At 40.9% G+C, this 15,138-nt stretch overlaps 1 protein-coding gene across 1 annotated transcript; it reads right to left on the bottom strand.

Annotated features, from left to right (window-relative positions):
- Positions 1-296: 296 nt before the first annotated feature.
- Positions 297-14,901, bottom strand: tgm2b (transglutaminase 2b). Its single transcript, XM_049590604.1, has 13 exons — positions 14,748-14,901; positions 11,346-11,525; positions 9,895-10,113; positions 7,975-8,093; positions 7,349-7,477; positions 7,051-7,228; positions 6,748-6,880; positions 4,687-4,790; positions 4,350-4,589; positions 3,709-3,984; positions 3,459-3,619; positions 1,539-1,675; positions 297-795 (listed from the first exon to the last, which is right to left on the bottom strand). Exons 1-13 carry the CDS (start codon positions 14,755-14,757, stop codon positions 645-647), a joined length of 2,037 nt encoding a protein of 678 aa, XP_049446561.1. The 5' UTR covers positions 14,758-14,901; the 3' UTR covers positions 297-644.
- Between the last annotated feature and the right edge of the window lie 237 nt (positions 14,902-15,138).

Consider the following 15,138-nt stretch of genomic DNA (forward strand, 5'->3'; position numbering starts at 1 on the left):
GGCATTATTGTACCCATATGTTTCGTGGAATGTGGTGAAACTGTCTGCTGTGTGAGGACATGATGTCCATACTCTGCTGCTGAACCATTTTGTCTAACTTGAACTCTTCAGTAGATAATACAGTCATGATTGAAACAACAAACACCACGCCAGATCCCTCATTATCTTTGTTGTTGGTAAAATGTACAAAAGGACGATTGTCCCATTGCAAATGAAAAATCATTGCATTTGCGCTCTCAGTCAAACACATTTTGTCCAACAAGGTCCAAAGATTGACATTGTGACTGTTTGAACGATTCTCACAAAACAAGACGTGTAAGTCTTTTAACTGTAGCATTAAAAATATAAAAATAGTACATAGTACTCAAAATACAAAGCCTCACTTCAGATCACAGTATGTATTCTGTTCAAAGTTTTGCATGCACAGGTTTGATCAGCCTCATTGAGTACAAGGTGTTCACATTTAAATATCTATGGCTCTGAATAAAAACAGATATAAATGAAGCAATCAGGAATATACAGTGAGATTCTAAAGCATTCAAATAGAAGCGTTTTATGTATAAATACTGTGCAAAAGCAGGTGCATTCGCTTATCTTTAGATGGCTAATGAGTTAACAGTTCTGAAAAACACGGTTGCCAGGCTTTATTTTCCAATGATGACGTTTCTGTAGCCCTTGACGTGGCACAACTTGTTGCTGTCGAAGTCAACCACCAGCTTTCTCAGCCCAGAATGGGTGGGAGTGAAGTAAATTTTCACCTTGGCATCATCCCCGGGTCCCACTGAGGAGTCCAGCCTGGAGGATAAATATTTAAATATTAAAGTTTGAGACACACACAGGGACGGATTTATCACTCTGATTGCATAAATATTTAGACGATCAATTATCACTGACATATCGTTCGTCTCATGACAGTTTTGACTATTTATGGAGGTGATGTGAATGGAGCTGCAGTGTTGGAACTCAGCAGAGGACTGAAGGGTATAAAAAATGAGCATGCTTTCATAACAGTTTCATTTTTCTTCTTTTTTACGCTCCAGAGAAAATGGAAATGCATCATGCAGTCAGAATTGAAGTAATTGATTGACTACTCCTTTCTTTACTCACTGAATGAGATCAAAATATACAAATAAAATCACAGACAGATTACTGTTGAGCAATAACAAGCCACCCAAATGGTATTTCATTAAGTGAATTCTGTGTAAATGTTATGTCTGCTCCAGTAAATCCCTTCTTTACAATTGGGCTCCTGTCATGACTAAACAGGGGCGCATCCAGCCAGACATCTGGATGACCAGGGCAACAAATATTAAAACAAAATAACACATATCTCACAGTTTGGAAGTCAAACTAAAAAAAAAAAAAACATTTCCATTACACTCATTTGATGATTTTTAAAAGCCCAAAGGAGGCCCGTATTGAAGGGAAAATGTTTAAATAATTGACTTTTACAGTGTCTAATTTACGACAGTTCAGTTGGCGATCTGTGTGAGTAAGGAGTAATATTTTCTAGCTGGATAAGGAGAGACTCATACAACCTCTCAGAGATGACGCGTCCTCCAGTGAGGTTGGCCCCCTCGATGCTGAAGCAGCAGTTGTCCAGCGTCTCTGGCAGAGGGTTTTTGAGGGTGATCTCTGCAGCCAGCTTCCGATTCTCCTTTGGTTCACCCAGGATCTAGAGAACACAGTCACATTTAGGTGTTACTTCATGACAGTCTCACTGTAAGTACGGTACAATTTTGCTTGGGCCAGGCTTTGTTTATACAAACTGTGGGAACAGGTGTTGGTGTTCCAGTACTGTAATCCTGCACTGATGTAACCATGATATGAGAGAGCTTGTGTGGTATGGCACAGCTGAAACTGGGCTTTTAAGATCATCTTGGCCCATTGTTTTTACTTATATATCTCTAATTACTAAATTTCATTACTGGTTTTGACTTTGAATTTGCATTTAACGGTCCAGTGTGTTAGATTTAGAGAGAGTACGTACATTTTCTTTAGTGTATAGTATATATATAGTTATATATATATAACTATATAACATATATATATATATATATATATATATATATATATATAGAATATATATGTATATATGTATATATATATATATATATATATATATATATATATATATATATATGTATATATAGTTATATAGATATATAGATAGATATAGATATACACACACACATATATATACACTGTATAAACACAATATACACAATACAAAACAAAGTATAGCATATTAATAAATTTATTAATATATTTTAATAAAGAAAAAGCTCTATTGTTGATAGAGTTTATTTCTCACACCCACTCTCTTTTATACCCACAGCCATCAGACTTAATAAATCTTTGTTAAATAGATGATCTTACAAACTTCTTTGAAATTTTCTTTTCGGGGATTAGTAAAGTTATTCTTATTACACTGACTGCTGTGATCCCTCAAAAGTAGTAAAAAACATTTTCAGTATTTACATAAACACTGAAATTAATTTTGGTATTGGTATTATAACCATGAAAATGGGACTGTGGTCAAGATAATTTGAAAAAAGATACAGAAGGATGAGCAGCAGGGGATATTTGCAGCACAGCTGGTGGAAAAGTGAATATGTGCACAAAGGTGTGCTAGGCAAGGCAAGGCAAGTTTATTTGTATAGCACAATTCAACACAAGGTAATTCAAAGTGCTTTACAGAGACATTAAAAGCAACAAGACACAATTTAAAACAATAAAAACAGTCGATTGAAAAGGGAAATAGAAAGCATCCTGTATCATAACTACATGTGTGCCGTTTGCAACAAACCAAACCGCGTGAAAATCAGTTGAAAATTCAGTGAGTTATTCTATTTTACTTGTGCATACAGCTCCTTCCTCAATAGAAGTGAATGCACTGTGGAGGCGAAGCGAGACCCAGGTTTACGTTTCTCTCTTGCTACTAGCTGCTCACTAATTCCTGCTATCAGCTGTTTCCTGTTTATCCACCGCCAGTGGCTCGCACGTGTGGCATCATCAACAGCTCCTCCCACAAGTCTTCAACAGCCCCTCCCGTTGTGGAAGGCTGCCTCTGTCTTTTTAAACTAAAAGGGTTCCGCCAATGACTACCCTATGAGGCGGAAAATTGGGCACCTCGGATCAACTCGCCAATCCAGCTCTGTGTGTCTAAACGCTCACAGCTTGCAGGCAAAACGGCCCAACATTCGTGGAAAATCTGGCAGTATAAAAGGGGCTACTGATTTGTAACTTGGTCTGTTTGTTTGAGAGAGGAAGAGACCTCTGAATTCTAACCGGGAGTTCAAGATTGGCCCATGGGAGAAGTTTCAGCTGGTTGCAGTCTGCAATCCCCATCACAAGATGCCACTAGATCCTATGAATCCTACACACTGCTCCTTTAATTAGACATTACATAAGTACGTTTTTTGGAAGTTGTTGTTGTTGCAGGTCATCGTACTTACTCTGACTTTGATTTCAGGATTATCCAACACGATGCTTCTCACTGCCAGCGTTGCGTCTCCAGTGGAGTAGTCCACCAAAAGAGCTGCTAGACGGATTAAGTTGTCCTCAGTGATTGCTCCACCATACTTAGAGTAGTTCAGCCTCAGTGGGACTCTCCTCTCTAGAAGAACACATACAATATGTTCAGTACTCACAGAAAAAGTCGAGTGCAGCATGAACATGTGAACACAACATTGCGACCTGGCTCACCTCCTCCTGGTGACAGCTCAACATTGAGCAGGTCTTTAAAACCACAATTCGGCCCCAGAACCCCGTTGTAGGTCACAGCGCAAGATCCAAACACCAGGCGGCACTTCTTGTCGCTTTGCGTGTTGTTTGTGACCACGGCAAACACGTCAAAGTCGCAGCCCTTCCTCATGTCTGATGTGACCTTGATGGTGAGGTGTAGGCCTTGGTTTTGCTGCTGCTGGAGCAGCTTGTTTTGGTGATTGGCCTTCTTGAAAGTCTCCCGCTCTTCATTAGACCCTGGATATATGAAAGGAAGAAAAAGCAAAAACTTAAACACAAAAGTCTTAAATTTGACAAGTGTCTGCCATCCAAAATAATCAGTTCCTACATATTTAACATGACAAATAGTCTGTATTAGTAAAGTAGCATAAGCCTGACCCTTTTTAAACAACTACATTAAGAGTAACACAAATACTGACAGGGAATTTACGCAGCAGGGGCCCTTGTTGTGACCTGCTGGTATGCAGAGGAGCTTTGCATGTATATATGGTCATGTTTCATACTGTCTTATAATAACATACACTATTTATGGTAAGGACCAACTCTAGTGATGTTAAGTCAGGATTATCTTCATGTACAGTGTATCCAGCAGTGCTCTCTACCTTCAGGGTACTTGTAGAGATGAGTGATGTCCTCTCTGGCGTCACTGCCCACACTCTTTGTGCTGATCTTCTGGCCCACCATAGTAGCGCTACTGACCCTTGCTGTGCTGCCATCTTTTTTCTTCATGATGGTGACGACATCAGCGTTGACCTCAGCAAAGACAAACGGTGCATCATACTTGAACATGAGCTCGCCCTGCTTGATGGCCCTGACAGGGATGGGGCCGCAGCAGTACACTCCTAAGGAGAATGGGAAAATGCAGAAACAAACTTGTTGAGGATTTACCATTAAATATAAAATGGCCTCATGGGTTTATCGATGCAGCGTGTTTGTTACCTTCACTTTTCTCCTGAGGTGTGGGGTCACTGGCCTGCCAGCCATTAAAGTCAGGTTTAAGGTCCGGCCTGGTCATCCAGTTCTCCACCCAGCAGTGATAATTCCTACAAATGTAAACACACCATCAGCTGGATTCCTACACTGGATGCACCTGTTTTGGCACTTTAATAAAGACATCTGCTTATTGCACTTGATGCCATTAAAAAAACGCAGTAAACTGGTTGACTTTAGTTTAGTCACAAACAAACCTCTACTGTGTAAATCTCTACTGTGAGGTCAAATCGTAGTCAATATGACAAAACAGGAGGATGTTCAAAACTACAGCAATTGGACGTGCATCTGTAAAATAGTGTTCAGTGTATTCCCTTCGAAATTTTTCATTATCTCCACCAGGCGTGAATCTGGGGGGGATCATGTGTGCGTGTGAGAGTGTATCTGTTTGTCCGCATACTTCTGGACAAATCAGCTCAATACTTTGTGTGCACACTTATGCTCAAGAATCTCTCATGATTGTGGGGATTCACAATTGTTGAAAAACCTGTTTGATTGGCTGTTTTATACCGTCACTGACTGCTGACTCTTCGACCCTACCCAGCTGGTAACGGGCACAAGTCTTTAACAGCAATTGGTTAGAGTTAACACAAGAAGCCTAACCATCTGTTACAGGCCACATTTTGGCCTTTGTTGTAACTCAAAAAATGACAGATTTCGAGAGTGGCAGACTTCAATAAGCAAAAAATTGAAAATGGCTATACTCTCTGTTCACAAAACATGTTTTATGGTCTGTATGTACAGAGTCTGGCAACCAAGCATTTGTGTATGCAGCTCCTTAAATGTAGAATCTCCTGCAGAAGGACTTAAAGTTGCACTAATTGTTTCCTCTTGGCTGTTTCAAAGCACTGTTGCAGGATTTTCGTACACAATCTTCTATAGGCTAATGTCACAGCGTATCATAACTGGTCTCTGTAATCATGTGTAGTTGGGGAACTGCCCATTGGTCCGACAGCCCATTGGTCCGACATCCCATTGTTCCGACCATATTAAACTCATTGTTCCGAAGTCCGTTCCGAAATCATCATGATGCCCTGTGGTTAAGGTCTGGTTAGGTTTAGGCACAAAAACCACCATAAGCCAGAAGCCTGCTCTGCCTCAAGCCTTTCCCAGCTGACCCAGAGCCGGTCGCGGCGCACCATCAAGGTAGAAATACGCCCGCCGGGAGCCGTTCAGCACCGCGGACCGTCGGACTAATGGGACGTCGGACCAATGGGCTGTCGGACCAATGACGTAGACCCGTGTAGTTGCCGTTTTTGCATTTTTATGGTTGATACTTTTTGGCTTTTCTTTGTAGTAATCTTATCTTAGTGTTTTATATTGCTTGTTTTAGAGCTTTACATTTTTATTCTGTATTTTTATTCTGTCTCTTCTGTCCATAACTTTGCCTGTTGTGGCCAGGACGCTCTTGAAAAGTCTCCAGAGGTTTTTCTGGTTAAATAAAGGTTTATTCAAAAAAAAAAAGATTAATTCATTGGTTATGATCCACTGAAGTTAAGCATAATATGAGATTGAAAAACAAAAAAAAAAGCAGTTTTGTTATCTTCTCTGCCATCTTGACTGTAAGGTAACTATAACCAGAAGAGACAATTTCTCTGGGTGCAGCTGTGCCGCCTGTTTTGTTTAGAGCGGTCATGGTCAGCTCAGGCAGCTGCCTTGCAGAGATCTGCGTGCTGAGTGTACTTTACTGAATAAATTTACGGTCATATCGGCATATTTGAGGTACAGCACATACATTAAAATCCAAAAGACCCAAAATGAAGAAAACATGTTGGTTAGCACTGCATTTTTTTGTGTATGCCACATTTCAAAGAGGAAGAGAACACATATACAGCTTAAGTAGTCTCCAGAGGGTTTTATACTCACTTTCAAATAATTCACAGTCAACTCAAAAAGCAAATATCCCTCCTTGTAATGTATTTTAATATACCTTTATGCTTCAGAATATGTAATGTTACCACATGACTACACAAACCTGCCTCCTACTGTAGTATTAAATACAGTTCTTACCAGATCATTTCTGTAGGGTGACTGGGTTCTCCATTTTCATTGACATAGCGGTGAATCACCAGGTCACCGTTGTTGTCATGGGCTGACAGGTAGTTGGTGACAACTCGGCAGGGGATGCCAAGGGCTCTGGAAACTAACATGGTATAAAAATAACCTACATGAGTGCTGCGATACTAAGAGGAGGAGCAAGATGTATATTGTAACTGTGCGTTTACATATATGGTGTTATGTCGTGTCTGTCTGAGACAAATGAAGTGTGTTTTCCAGTGATAGGCCACCAGGCTCCACCACGTCCTATCTTACTTGAACAGGCCACTGCAGCAAACACCCAGCACTGTCCGTAGCGAACAGGCTGACAGGCTTGGGTGTCCCAGTTGCGCAGAATCTCCACACTGCCCCTCCAGAACATGGGGCTGACACCTCCTTCATAGCCATCTTTCCATCTTCCCATCACCACCCCTTTGTCGTCATTACAGTTCACCTAACAGACAAAGAAAAAAAGTGTGGAATTTAGCTGATTTAGGTTTAGTCTGAAGCATCAGTATTATCACACGCATACGCTTATCTACGCAAATAAAAAGAGTAAAGAGGATGGACTTGCCATGGCACTAAGCACTCTGGAAACATAGATGGGATTTCTCCTCCCTGAGCAGTCCTTGCCAGGATTTCTCAAACATTTCGGATTCATATCCAAAATCCTCAGACAGATGTCCAGGATTCCACTTTCAAACTAGATGGGAAAAAAATGTTACTGCTGATTAGTTGTCGGTCACTGATACAAATATAGAGGTGGAAAAATAATCAAAAGCGAGATCCAGGGTTAAACATGTCTTCCATAAAAACATTTCAACAAGTAACAGGTGCAAACATATAGCGAGTTAGCTGTGTAACTCTGCCGTGCTGTAAAGCTCAACAGATGCACACGTAATGCACTGCTAATGCCTGGCTAATCAAACTGTATCGGATATCAAAGTAAAAAGGCTGGGAACGATAACAGTCCTCTCACTTTATCAGACCCTGTCAGATATAAATACCTCAGTTAATTTCAATGTCAAATGTTTGGAAATTACAGCCTGTTTGTACTTATGTAACTCATCATAAATCACTTGATAAATGGACCTCTTCCTGTTATCAGAATAAGCATGATTTAAACTCCTTCACCAGTCTGGCACAATGTTGGCTCGCCTGGTGGACTATGGGTGTAAGATGAAGTGTTGGTGTTGGTACCTGGCCAAAGTTCCAGGGAGTAGGGATGGGATGTTTGTAGCTGCCTCGAAAGATGATTCCATCCTGAGAAAGGACATACTCTGCCAAACTCTGCTCATTGTCCAGATACACTGCATCTCCTGTTGCAGAGGGACATCATAAACAATTCCATGAATGTCCTAGTACATGTCCTAAGTGTCCTACTGGTCTTTATTTCTTTGGCAAAAACACATATATTCTCATCCTGCAGATGATGAAGTTTATTCATTGCATTCTCATAAAGTTTGAAACTTTGAAAGCAGTGGTTCTCAAACTTTTTGTGCCAAAGGGTGAGCCAACATGTCAAGGCACACCTGTGTATATATATCTGTGCACAATCACTTTTATAATGTGTGTTATGACTCTTATCATGACATCAGACAACAGAAATAAGAAAAAATAAGACAGGTAGCATGATACTGCCTCCTGACAGTTTCTCCTCTCTTCTTTCAGTGGTAGATCGTCTTCACTGGTGCTTTGTTGTAATTTGCTCCGTACAATAAAGCGATCCATTGTCCCTCTCACGGCTTTCTCCTTTTAAATGTTATCATCCCTCACACTGGCTGCCAATCAGGGCTTTTGATGTGTCACACACTCATAATTCCCAAACGTGAACAGCAACAAATAGGTTCCCTGTGAAGGTTTTTTCAGTTAAATTCAATAAGATTACACTTTTTAGCCAGAGTTTGCCTCTTTATTAGGAAATGGGTGAATGCAACATACTGATACAGTCCAATAAAATGTATTCATAACTTTATGAATAGGCCCAGTTGTATATTGCAGCAATAATCTATAGTTATCACAAAATCCCATTTGAGAAACACTGGTGTAAAAGAGTCGTTTTTTATTTTGGGAAACATGCTTATTCATTCTCTTGCCAAGAGTTATATAAGATTAATATTAATCTCATATCTGTGTGTTCAATATTAAACTACAGCCAAAACCTGATTAACTTACCTTAGTATAAAGACAGGAGGCAGGGGGAGGAGACATCTAACCTGGCTGTGTAAAGGTAACAAAATCAGCCTACCGACACCTGTATTGTTAGCTCTCTATTTGCTGGTTGCCTGGCATCCTCACAGTAGGGGTAAATAAACCGATATTATCCCATCTTAGATTTTGGATATTGTAATATTGTAATTGCTGTCTTTTCCTGGTTTTAAAGGCTGCATCACAGTGAAGTGAACTTAACAGACTGTTTCACCTGTCGTTTTATTTGCTTTTACTCAGTTGGTCATTGTATCCACCTCACTTATGATTATTTATCAAAAATCTCATCGTGTAAATATTTTGTGAAAACACCAATAGTCAACCCTACAATACTGTCGCAATATTTATATCGAGGTATTTGGTCACAAGTGTGGTTTTGGATTTTTGTTATATCACCCAGCCCTTCCTCACAGTGATGAGAGGGCCTCAAGAAGTTAGTATTCCAGGCCAAGAAATAAGCTGATAAAAACCTGATTTTGTTTGGATTAAATATATGAGTTATAACATGTTTATAAGTAAGTTTTAGCGGTGCTGGTAGCCAGGTTTCGTTACCCTCAGGCAGAGCCAGGCTAGTTGTTTCCCTCTGTTCCCATTCTTTATGCTCAGTTACACTAACTGGTTGCTTGGTGTAGCCTCATATTAACCGAAAAGATATGGGAGTGGTACAGCAAAGAACGGCGAAAAAACACTTAACACATTTCCCAAAATGTTTAACTATTTTTTAGAAATCTCCAATAATTATTAAACTATACAACTACCACCCCTCTGTATAATCTCCTCAGCACTGCCCCTGAATAGCTCCTGTCATAAGCCCACTCTAGAATGAAACATGATCATCAAAGCACTTTGTAGCTGACGATCGCTACACAAGATCTACTACATGACAGCTTGACGTATGGTCTGTTTACCCACCTGGGCACCAAGGGTTAAAGAGCAGGATGAACTCAATCCTCCCTGACCGCCCCAGGGTCAGGGTGTAGCGGCCTATGGGCGCATCAGGGGGAGAGCAGATGGACAGGGCCACCATGTCCCCAGGGGGACTGGTGACAGCAGCGCTCCAGCGGGAAGTGTCAACGTTGGCAGACAGACCGAAGGAGGCCCTGGTGCCATACTGTTCAGATGGTTGAGGACCTGCATGTAACAGAGAATATGTTCAGAGCCCTGAGATTACATGAGGGGAAAAAAGCCAAGGGAACTTGCTGAAACAGATGTGTCAGGGGATTGGAAACACACAGGGTACATTTTCACTGTTTTCTCAACCATGCCTTAATTTAGTTCAAACATGCCAGTAATCTGCTCTCACGCATCAACAGCATTACTGTGTAATGGCACCTAATTATGACCAAAATTGTTTGGGACTCAAGTCTCCCTCAGTTCGGATTCTGGTAAGTCTGGTAAGTTACAGGAAATTAAAGGGACAGTTTATCTCAGAATCAGAAAGATGTATTTCACCTCTTACAAGCAGTGCTATTTATCAGTCTAGAATGTTTGTTGTGAGTTGCTGAGTATTGGAGATATCGCTCCTCCAGTCCAAACAGTCAGTTCTTTTTCATCCTCCGCCCGGTACAGCCAACTAAACCGAGGGCATCTGGCCTCCCTCTGAACGGGTGGGATTAAGGGTCCTACTCCAATCCATTAGTATACACTTAAGTTTCAAACTTTGATAATGTTATCTGTGATTATACACATGCTTTCCTGTTGGCAAGCAACACTTCCTGTTTAAACAGTCGGATTTGATGGCAAGTAACAGCTGTCTTATCATACTCCATACATACATGAGAAGGTTATCCAAATACCAACTGAGGAGAAGAGACAGATGGTTTGCAGTGTTTACGGGGTAGTCTGTCAGCAAGTGTGTAAGGATACAGTATCTGGGGTTCCCAACAATAACAGTAAAGTCCATTAACACCTGCAGAACAGTAAGGGAGGAGCCGAGGCTAACAATGGAAAACACAACAGAACATCTTACAGCTACTGTAAGGGCGCTCATTGTGAAAGCCAGTTGCGGCATCACTGGAAAGTGAGCAAGGGAAAATGACTTCCTTTTCCTTTCCACCAGCATTCCTGCTCCTTTCCCCTCTCTCATCTTTGAAATCACAATAGGTCGCAAAGAAAGCAATGTCTGTACAAACACACAGTGGGTTCAAGCATGAACCCAACTTCCTGAATCAGAGGAAAGTGAGAGTGGTGGTTATAAACTTCTCCAAATTTTTTGATGCAGTTCAAATGACTATCATACTGAAATGTACATAAATATTCAGAGAACACATGAACACACTGCATAAAGCACTAGTGACTGTGAGCCTACACTTCTATGTGGTTCAAAAAGATGTCAAAATAAAAAGATGAAGAATGAGTCGTACCTGTCTCTGCAACGAAATCAAGAGAGGTGACTCCTGGTTGGTAGCTTCCAGAGCGAAGGTACAGGCTGATGGAGAAAGGTTGGCCCCTCCTTACAATCAGACTATCTATGCCGTTGAGATCAGTGCGATGGTCCGTGTTGTTGAACTCGCACTCCAGGTTCCAGCGGTCAATGTCCAGACCTTAAGAGAAGAGGGGGCATTTTAAAAAAGACTTGATTAAAAGATATTTATTGTCTGTCTCTGAAATGTACAACATAGATGCAGATCAATCATCATGTAGACGAAATATCTATCGTTTCAATGTGCCTGTACCTTGAGAAAGAAAAAAGAAAAGAAAGAAAATTTGTCTTAGTCAGTATGTCACAGTATTTAAAGCTTTAAGGTATTTACAGTCATTATTTTTTTCTGCAACAGATGCATAAAATGGTATGGTATGTCTTTGTATTCATTAAAACGTGTAGGACATGTACATCTACTTATAGAAGTCTTTTAGCACTATTGGACCTTGTTTTAATTTAATAAGAGGATAGTGTATATGTTTATGGAGCACTTTTAATGCCACAACATTTTTTTAATGAAGTGCAAGTTGTAAAACGTATAGCTGTGTGTAGGGTGAGGGATATTTAATAGAATTTATAAGGCCCAACACTAACTTTTTTATTGCAGACTTGCAGCAAAATAACATCAAATCTGTGGTTAACTAGCCTAGATTTCTTCTTATGGCTGTGAATGTGTTTTTTGTATTTTCTACAAGTGAACTGCTCTCCTACATGTTGCTAATTTCAATAAACTGACTTTTATTCTAACTTTATTTTCCTGAGTGATTAAAAAAAGACAAGGTTTTGTTTGTGTGATCTTCAAAGCCACCGCCAATTCTGTGGACTTTGGACTGAAACGGTCAACCGCGGGACACTCGCAGTCATTTATGGTAACATCATTTAGCTTCACGGGGATTTCTGTATTGGTTTAACAAGAGGTAAACACAGACAGAGAGTCGGTCCTTGTGAAATGTGCAAACACACAACCGCTCCTTCTCTCCAGGGCCCGTTGTGACTAAGCGAATCCCACCCTTTGATTTCCTGTTTGTAGGAAAAGTAAGGGTCGCCCTATATAATGCCTCCACGGTCCTCCTGCTCCATGACATGTCAGGAGGTTCACCTCTCCCCATATATTAGCCCTTGGTGTTAAGAAAAGCCCTGGAAACAAGCATGGGGTGGAAGTGTCAAGGCGAGGCGAGACTTGAATAAACAAAGAGACTAAGCTGTAAAGACTTCCTGCTGTTTTACGTGAAGTCTGTCATTCCTGAGTGTCTGTCTCAGCTCTGATGTTTTACTGATCTTGACCTTGGTTCAGTTCCTAATTAAAGACATGTTAGTGTTAGTAATTGGGGGCAAATGCCTTAAGGATGCAACGCCACCTATTCTGGGACAGCTGTCAGAGGATTATGAGGGATTTGCTCCTCAGCCTGTGCATATGCTTCAGTCATTTAGCTCACATTTGATCTGTGCAAACATCAAATACATATCTGCATTGCATTGGAGCAGCGATGCAATTTAACAGTTTATTGAGGGACCATCAGGGGAAAGAAATATCTCACTTGGGTCCTTTGCCTTTTGAAGAAAGACTAATTGTACTGTACTCGTACCTCATGGTGAGAGTCCAATAAAACAGATCGTCAGCATGCAGAATGTGAAAACCATTACATAGATTAAAAACATATGACTGTCCGAGACCCAAAACCTCCAGAAACAACAGGCGAACGGTGCAATGGGACACTGACGTCTTGCTTTCTGTTGTAATTTGGGGGTCTTTGTGGCCCCATAACTGACATGTAAGCGAATGAATTTTATTTTTCCCCAAACCACAATGCAACAGCATGTGTCGTTCAAGGTGAAGCAGTTGTGGTATAGCAGATGGTATTCATGTGATGTAAAGCCAAACTGAATACATTTATTATGTAGGGGTTACGTAACTTGCAGCAGCACAATGCTCTAATATGAAATGCATGGGCAGAGATTCCACAGCCACAACCCTGCCAACCTCTCTAACCCTCACATGCTGTACACTCCCACGCTTCTGTCCCACTTTACCAACCATGACCCACACCACACACAGACGGACTGTCCCAGTAAAACCACACTGAGGCCGGTATAAGCCTAATAAGGACATTAAAACTAGAACTAGCTGGTGTCAACTAGTACAGTAAACACTATTTTAGTCCGAGAAAAAATATGAGCAAACTCCCCTGAAAGGAGTTCTTAGTCTTGCAGGTAACACCCATGCTGACTTCAGAGCTCCATCACGGACACTTTCAGATTCAAGGAAATGCTTTGTTAACTTCCAACAGCTGGAAAACAGGCAACACTGGTTTGAATATGTGCTGTGTATTCTACCTGCAAGTTCTGCAGTGATGTAAGCCTTGCTCATATTTTTATTGGTGTAGCTGGTTCCTCTAATACACATCTTACTAACATCCTGTGATTATGACGATTAAATATGGCAAAAAGCAAATGCATTTCTATTATCACTTTGAACTAGCCCGTTCCAGCTCACAGGTTTAGAGATAAAAACACAACCTACAACAGAAAGTGTATGCATTTTCTGCCATAAAATGTCCAACAGCCGTCCTCAGATATTTCTGGCATGTTAAACATTTTGCCGACACTGAAAGTTCGACTATTTTTCTTGTTTGGGAAGTTTTGAATGTCTTCACAAGGGTGTAAATGTAAACTATGTGTAGGGTGGTGTGTGTGTGCCTGTAAAGAGAGCGGCACTGTGACTGTCTCCGGCTCCACAGCTGCTCTCAGCTGCTATTATAAGGGTCCCGGGGCAACAATCGTCTGCTCAAACATGAGGGTGAAACATTTTTTGGATGCATTGGTCTTCAGAACTCTGATGAATGTCTATTTGACTAAGTTTCTCCTGCAGCTTTGAAACCAGCTAGCACCAGGTGATGGCATGTGCAGACTGTGGTAACTTTATTCACCTTTGTTATTAGCAGACACCTCTCTAAAGCATGCTACAGTGTCCTAGACTTAGTGAAAGTTTGCCCTGCCTTGTCATTAACTCATCAATAAGTGGCTAGACAAACTGCACAGCATCAAAAATACACACAGAGTGAGTTACATTTAAAGCTGCATTAATATCCATATTAGGAAATAGTGGGAAGAATTCATTACAACAAAATCCTTGGGGAACTGACTGTGGAATAAATAGCCCCCATGCAGATTATAACACTGTGAATAAACGTGCATGTATTTTTAAACATTTATCTAGTTATAAACTATGACCTGACTATTTATATTAGTTTGAAAATAGTTTCCACAAGTTATGTATCCTAAATATCACCGGCAGTTTATAACAGGTCTGCTTAAAAATAAAAGTATTCAGTGTAGAACTTACCTTGAGCCATGTCTGCTGCTGTGTTCTTGGATGAAACTGTGCTTTCAGTGAATCTCCTGCTCAGAGAGGAATACTGTGTCAGTCCTCGCCGTTATCTCGCTCGTATTTGTAGTCCCCCTCGTGCCAGTCAGTCTGGTGGTGGGCGTGACGCGACCCTTCGCTAAACAGAGCGTACCCTTTCCCGCGTGTGCTGACGTACACGCGAGCCTACACACGTTACGTTACAATCGCTGTATTGGAGAAGTTGGTGATTCATTAAAAGTTGGTACCTAGGAACGATGACTTTGTGCAGAGGCGTCGTTTGCCAACGAAATAATGAAACACTTGCTGAGCTTTTGACCTCGTGTGGAAAAGTTAAGCCAGAAGGACAGTGTTGTAGGCTACATGTGTT

Source organism: Epinephelus fuscoguttatus, linkage group LG1, assembly GCF_011397635.1.
Source record: "Epinephelus fuscoguttatus linkage group LG1, E.fuscoguttatus.final_Chr_v1".
Taxonomy (NCBI): Eukaryota; Metazoa; Chordata; class Actinopteri; order Perciformes; family Serranidae; genus Epinephelus; species Epinephelus fuscoguttatus.